At 36.0% G+C, this 6947-nt stretch overlaps 1 protein-coding gene across 1 annotated transcript; it reads right to left on the bottom strand.

The window, feature by feature from the left end:
* Positions 1-290: 290 nt before the first annotated feature.
* igfbp1.L (insulin like growth factor binding protein 1 L homeolog) lies at positions 291-6395 on the bottom strand. The gene is made up of 4 exons (XM_041566108.1): positions 5961-6395; positions 3808-3998; positions 3251-3379; positions 291-2269 (listed from the first exon to the last, which is right to left on the bottom strand). Exons 1-4 carry the CDS (start codon positions 6319-6321, stop codon positions 2138-2140), a joined length of 813 nt encoding a protein of 270 aa, XP_041422042.1. The 5' UTR covers positions 6322-6395; the 3' UTR covers positions 291-2137.
* Positions 6396-6947: the final 552 nt, after the last annotated feature.

The following is a 6947-nucleotide window of genomic DNA, read 5'->3' as shown; positions in this document are numbered from 1 at the left end:
TTATATTCTGCCCTTTTTTCTTTATCTCCAAGTTTCAGTTTGCAGGCATTACCATGTCAAGATAATCAAACGCCATGTACTACTATCTTCCCCTTCCCTACCTTCCCCTTTTCTTCCTTCTGTACCCCCTTCCCTATACGTAATTGAAACCAATACAAATTATTGTAGAAAAAAAAAAGATATTCCCCTTTACTCTAAATATACCAAGTGACTGTTTCCCATAGGATAAGTCAATCCAAGAAATAACTGTATCATACGTACTACTAAGCTTAAATAAAGCAAAACACCAATTCTACAAACAATTTTATTAGTTTACAAAGAGAAATATTATATAAAGAACAGAAATGTCCAAAGTATAAACAGATAATCCAGTACAATAAATCCATAAGCAGACTTAGATGAAAGCAGGGTTACCATCTTCTATAACACATGCACCTCTTAAAAATGTATACTGCCCTAGGGCATAGGAATGGACATACCATAGCTTGTAAGGCTGGCTCTCCAGGAAACACAGATCATTGAATGGGGTGCAGACTAATAACCAGGGTAGGATGTGGAGTGAATATGTAAATGCTGGCGGGGATCCATGTGAAGCATGATGACAGTTACCTTGTCTTGAGTTATAGACTTAAGGGGAGTGTTGAACTCAAACATCTGCTATAAAGTGGGTGATAAGTTCCAATATAAGTGTAAATGTATTTTTATTAGGTGCCATGCATTAAAGATAATTTATAGTAACCCTGCCTCACAATGCAGTAGTCTTCCACACAACAGACGTTTGAGGAGTTGAATTGTATGAGTTGTATTGGTGTTAAATGCCTATTAAATGGAGTGAACGCAATTTAGCAAATAAACATATGTCATGCAATACATACCAACATATGAAAGGACAACATTTAACAACTGAATATATCATTTTTGATCATTCTAGTCAGTCATTTTCGGATACTGTATTAGCAGCAAAGTTAGAAAACCCCTTTTACAGTGGAAAGAATAAATAACAAAACTCATACGCAAACTACACTATAGAGAACTTCCTTATTCAGGTACATGTGACCTGGGGTTTTCTGGATAAGGAATATTTCTGAAAAAAATTATTTAAAAATAGTTTTGCCTCCAGTAAGGATGAATTGTATCATTAAAGAGAAAAAAGAAATAATGTTTAATAATGTGAATTATTTGATTATATATGTACGGGATCCATTATCCAGAAAGCTCCAAATTACGGAAAGGCCGTCTCTTACAGACTCCATTTTATCCAATGAATCCAAATTTTTAACAATTATTTTCTTTTTCTCAGTAATAATAAAACAGTAGCTTGTACTTGATCCAAACTAAGATATAATTAACCTTATTGGAAGCAAAACCAGCCTATTGGTTTGTTTAATATTTACATGATTTTCTAGTAGACTTAAGGTATGATGATCCAAATTATGGAAAGATCCCTTATCTGGAAATCTCCAGGTCCTGTGCATTCTGGATAACAGGTCTCATATCTGTAATGGAGTCTATGGCAGATAATTCTGAGCCTTCTGGGTTATGGTTTTACCGATAACGGATCTTATACTTGTACAGGGTCTACTATCCAGAAAGCGCCATAATAAGAGTCTATTTCCCATAGGGTCCTATTCAAACAGATTTGGTACCTTAGTTTAAAGAATTAACCCTTCTCTGCAGAAGCCCAGGTCAAAGCATGCTAGACATAAGAGCCATACCTGTACATACAGCATTAATGTTTTATAGTTAGATGTTATAGATGTGACTCAATGATAGCCAGACCTAGCCTTCCTCTCTATCTTGTGTAGAATATTTCACTTCTCTATAAAATAAATCTTACAGAACAATAAGGATATTAAAATATAAAAAAACACACATATACGAAAAACACTCGGTGAGTTTTCACTCAAATGGTTATACAAATTACTTGAAAAATATAATTGTGTTAAATAAAATATTTGATTTTACAATGTATATTTTTATACAAAAAAAGTAACTATAGTGAATATTAATATTACATGTATAAATAAAGTTATGAAAATAGATAAAGTAAGCAAAAGAACATTTTGGAATAAATAGTTAAGTACATTTACACTGAGGTTTATTTTGAAAGAATACATCCATGTTTGGGGAGTTGATTCTATTCTTGAGCATTAAGGAAATGCTGACAATTCAAATCGCCTCTGTTTTCAGGGGATCCAGGAATTCTTTTCCCAGTCAAGGGGAAGACACACCAGCATTTTCCACGCTCGCTGTCTAAGGAGGCCTCACACTGAAAAATAATTAAAAACAAGGATTTTTTTAAGCAATTGTATTATCACTGAATAACTGGCAAGACTAGATTTTGTAGCTTGTAATTTTAGTAAGTCTCTTTTATTTAACATGGTAAATAGCTCAGGTTGCATTGACAACAGTCCCCCCCAGAAGTCACGCTGTTAGCAATGGATTACCAGAGTATTTGAAAAAAGTTATTTATTTACCCTCAGTGGAGGGCGGACAGGGGTTGTCTGCAATAATCTGCCCTGGCCAGCACTTTTGCTGTTCATGGCAGCAGTGTCTAGTACCAATACTATTTAAGGGGGCTCCAGGCACTTTAGAAAATCCACAGGGCCACAAGTATAAATTAAAAAATGTATTTATTATAATTTAAATTAAAAAGTGAACATCTCAATGGCCCTACATGTTTCGTGCCCTTAGGCCATGACTAAGTGCATTTGGGCATGAAACGCGTAGGGCAATTAGGTGATATTCACTTTTTAATTCAAATTGTGTCCCTGTGAATTTTCTAGAGTGCCTAGAGCCCCCCTAAATATTATTGCTGTCAGTCTACCTGAGTTGAGGGGCTGATGCACCTGGACCACTCTTTCAAAGTGGTAGGTTTATCAACATTAGTTATTTGTGGCACCGTCTTGGTTGTCATTAAAAGCACCCGCTAGGACACATGGTGAACCAGAGTGGGCACTTCCATCTGTTTATGCTCAGCCACAGTACTGCTGTCATGCATAAACTGATGTGGCATTTGCATTGCTTCCTCCTAGAGCTGGGTATATTCCTCTTTTACTCTGCAAAAATCTAAAGATCCAGTTTCATTAACGAAACTATGTCCTTGGGCATTTCATTACTTATTCAACATATTCTCTTGCACTATTCATACATACAGTATTCCCTTATGTAACGTATTCTTCTCATGAAAATAACTTTGACTAAATATTAGTTCTGCTTTTGGTTGGTTCCTAAAAGAGAAAACAGGTACCTGCTTGCTGTGATAGAAACCATTTCTATTGCAGTTGGGAATATGAAATTTGAACATATCTTCTCCTGGTCTTTGTTGAGCCTTGGCCAGTTTATCCATTGTTTTGTAAAGATCTTTTTGGCATGGACCCTAAATAGAAACAATAAAATATAAACACATTTAGGGAGCAGAAAAAGTAAAGAGTAGCATTCTGCCCTTACAGTCAAACAATTAAAAGTATAGCCATGTTTTATCAATTTATTATTGAGGTTCCAGTACAGTATATTCAACATGAGCCTATGCATTTGTGTTATGTCTTTTTTGAAGCAGAGCCCAAGTCCCACTTTTATTCCCTTTTATCATAAACTCCTAATTCGGTGAGTAGAACATGGACATCTCTGGAAAGGGAAAATAAATAGGGGCCCATATCCTGAAGAAAGCATTTTTATTTTTTTAACAAACGTGCATTTAATGGGGTACTGGATCTTTGCATTTATGGGTTTGAAAGAGGAATAATTATTGTTTTGATAAATATAGATCAAAAATATTTCTGTATCTTGATAGAACATAAGACTTACTTGAAGTTCCTTCCATTTCCTGCGCTCAAGCATCTTTCGTGCCTTCCAACTCTCGTACACGGTGATAGCATTCCAAGGATCAAGTTTGTCTAAGCCTTCAGGAAATAATCGAAGGAATGGTGAAGTCTGGTCATGAGAAAGGTCTGTAACCTCGGGAGCAGCGTTTTCATGTTCTGCATAATCCTTTCCATCTAAAGAGAAGTCAAAGATGGTAGTTTAATTTAAACTATATGTAAAATGCAACGATTAGATACAAGTGTAAATGTATATATATATATATATATATATAACACCAAAAGCCTGCAGAATTTAAATTAAGATTCTAAAAATTCAATGGATGGATTAAAAAAGACATTGCACAGTACAACTACAACAAACAAAAACATATTTCTTCCATAAAAATACTTTCTTCTCAATGGTATGTTACTGACAACAGGAAAGGAAAATTAAATCTGCTGAGTTATAGCGGAATTGTTATTGATTAGAGAACTGGGGTCTTACTAGAAAGGCTTTTTATGATTTGTTGGGTACAAGTGAATTCCCTTGTAGGTTATTAAACCTAGCATAAGAAAGGTGTGTAAGGTACATCCTTGTTATTGATTAAAATTTCAAAGAGTTCCTTGTTACGTGACTTTGATCTTTCACCCAAATGATTAAAGGAAAAGGTTATAGGTCACAAAAACATGTATGCAAAGAGGTCATTTAAGTGTGCAAAAGCAGTGTGAGCTGGCAACAAACAGAGTCATTAAGGGGCAGAGTTAAGGACCTGTACTTTGAAAGGGGCTGTATGCGAAATCAAAGGCAGTTTTAACAATGATTCATACATTTCTTTTTGTTTTCAATAATTTTATTGAGTTTTCCATAAACACAATAGAATATATTACACAGATTGAGTATGTCAAGTCATACATTTCTTTGAAACACGTGTTATCTCAGTTGATTGATAATTGACCCGTAAGGTCCAAATGACCCATAAGGACCAAACACCTTATGCAACTTGTTGTGTTTGTTTGGGCCAACTACAGGACAACAGAAAGTGAAAAGAAGCCTTAAAACAATGGAAATCGTTCATCCTTGATCCACCATGATAGCAGGATTATTGCTCTAAATGACCCCCCCCCCACCCCCTCGAATGGCCATACTGGACGGTTAAGCAGTACTGTCAAAATTGGCCAAACTGCCAAACCAAATTTGGGTGTACAAACAGCTTAAGTCTTTGGATAACAAACTTTGGATAACAAACTAGATCTTTAGCTCAACTTTATTCATTTACTATAGTAGTATAGATGAAGCTAACAGAAATGCATAGGGATTTTTAGGTTCCTTATCCCAAATCTAGATCCAATGACAGGGGGTACTGTTGTTGGGCATTATTATAATAAAACTAAAATGCTCTGATTTACTGTCAGGATGCTTTCACTAAGATAAAAATGGTTAGCACTCAGTAACATACCAATACCTTTATATTTACACTGCTTAAGTTCAGGGTTCTAATAATTTGTTGGAGTGCAGCATTGTGCTTTAACACCCCATAGCTCCGAATAAAGTTTCACTGCCCAAAGCAATCAAACACCTTATGAAGACTTTATACAGTAATCGTTTTGATAAATGTTTCAGTTAATCAAAATGTGCAAACAATGTCTACATATTTCTATATATCTATACATCACATATATCTGTAACTTTCATATATAATGTCCAACCCATTTTGCAACCCATCTAGATCAGACTTGTATTTTTAGCCTACCTTAACATATTCAAAATCTGCATGTTTTATCTCACTGGTATTAGTAATACCATTACTATAAACATTAAATCATTATAGACACAATAGAAGCGTGAACGTATATTTGCTATCATTTAGAACCAGGACATACAACCCCCCGGCACAAAGGTAAGTTTTATTGTAGACAAACGTGGACTAAAACTGAAATGCATCTCATTAGACATTGCTATCATTGATATTTGCTTTTTTTATCAAAAACTCTTTTATCCAATATTTTATTTCCACCGTGCCCCTAAATAATAAATTGGCAAAGCCATTTATAAAGGTTCAATTAAAATCATGTTTATCTCAGTACAACATTAGTCACCCCAGCATCTCAGTTTGTCTGCAACTTTCTTATTTGCTAATGTAAAAAGAATCAACTCACCTGCAGCCTCACTAGCCCGTTGCCTTTTGAGATCTTCATCATCCATACAAACCCCGTGGCCTCTCGTGAGTGCATACAAGGGGCGAGATTCTCCTGCCTTTGGGTGGCAGCTGAGAGCCTTTCCACACCTCGCAGTGTACACCCCACAGGGCTCTCCTCGCTTTAGAGCGCAAGTCAGGCAGCAGCCGCATCCTGGCTCTCTAGCCAACTCTGGACAATCGTTTGAGACTGGTGGACAAAGAGCTAACCTCTCTTCAGTGCACTGGGCACAGTGAAGAGGCTCTGCCACCACAATTGCTGCTGCTATGAAAAGCAGAGAAGCAAAGAGACTACAGCAAGAGAAGTTTTCCTTAGCCATCATTCTCAGACAAAGTGGACTATTTGTTTTCTCTCTAGATTCAATCTCTTGAAAGATACCTCTGTTTCTGTTTAATGCAGTTCTTCATATATACATGCTTTACTAGTTAATTAATGTTTTACTTCTGGTTAATTGTTAATCCAGCGGAAATGTTTGTAAAACATAGTGTGATTATGACTGCAGTTTCTTTGCTTTGGGTGGTCACTAACTGGAACGCCCCTTCAAGCCTTCCCCTTACACCCAGTCACCTAACTGGTCGTATCTGCATAAAGCAGGTTTCCATGTCAAAACAAAGGCTAAGAAAATATGTAACTAGTACTAGCTTTGATTTACTACTTCCTCAATAGTCAGGAAGTGACATTCCATAAGCATAAAACGTTCATTGGGATTGCCACAATGTCACCTTTTCTTTAAGGTTTTCTAGGGTACAGCTTGTGATAAGAAAGGGCACAGGTTTGAGACCAAACTTTTTTTTTTTTTGGTTGTTGTTTCAGGGGATGTGTTTGAAGTGGTACAAAGAGACAATAAACATGTGACGTCTGTTGGCCAAGTCAACTTGCTTTGATAGGTCAAAAACAAATTCTTTCCTAATCTCACTACGTAACCAAAGTGTTAATGTGTAATGGGCA

Source organism: Xenopus laevis, chromosome 6L, assembly GCF_017654675.1.
Source record: "Xenopus laevis strain J_2021 chromosome 6L, Xenopus_laevis_v10.1, whole genome shotgun sequence".
Lineage (NCBI taxonomy): Eukaryota > Metazoa > Chordata > Amphibia > Anura > Pipidae > Xenopus > Xenopus laevis.
Note: the sequence above shows the minus strand (reverse complement) of the source record. Positions and strands in the feature narration are given on the sequence as shown.

Coding starts and splice junctions, on each gene's coding strand:
- igfbp1.L (XM_041566108.1), bottom strand. CDS start 6,321: ATGATGGCTAAGGAAAACTTCTCTTGCTGTAGTCTCTTTGCTTCTCTG. Junction 3,999..5,960: donor ACGGGCTAGTGAGGCTGCAG/GTGAGTTGATTC, acceptor ACTTCTCTTTAG/ATGGAAAGGATTATGCAGAA. Junction 3,380..3,807: donor GGAAATGGAAGGAACTTCAA/GTAAGTCTTATG, acceptor GTTTCTATTTAG/GGTCCATGCCAAAAAGATCT.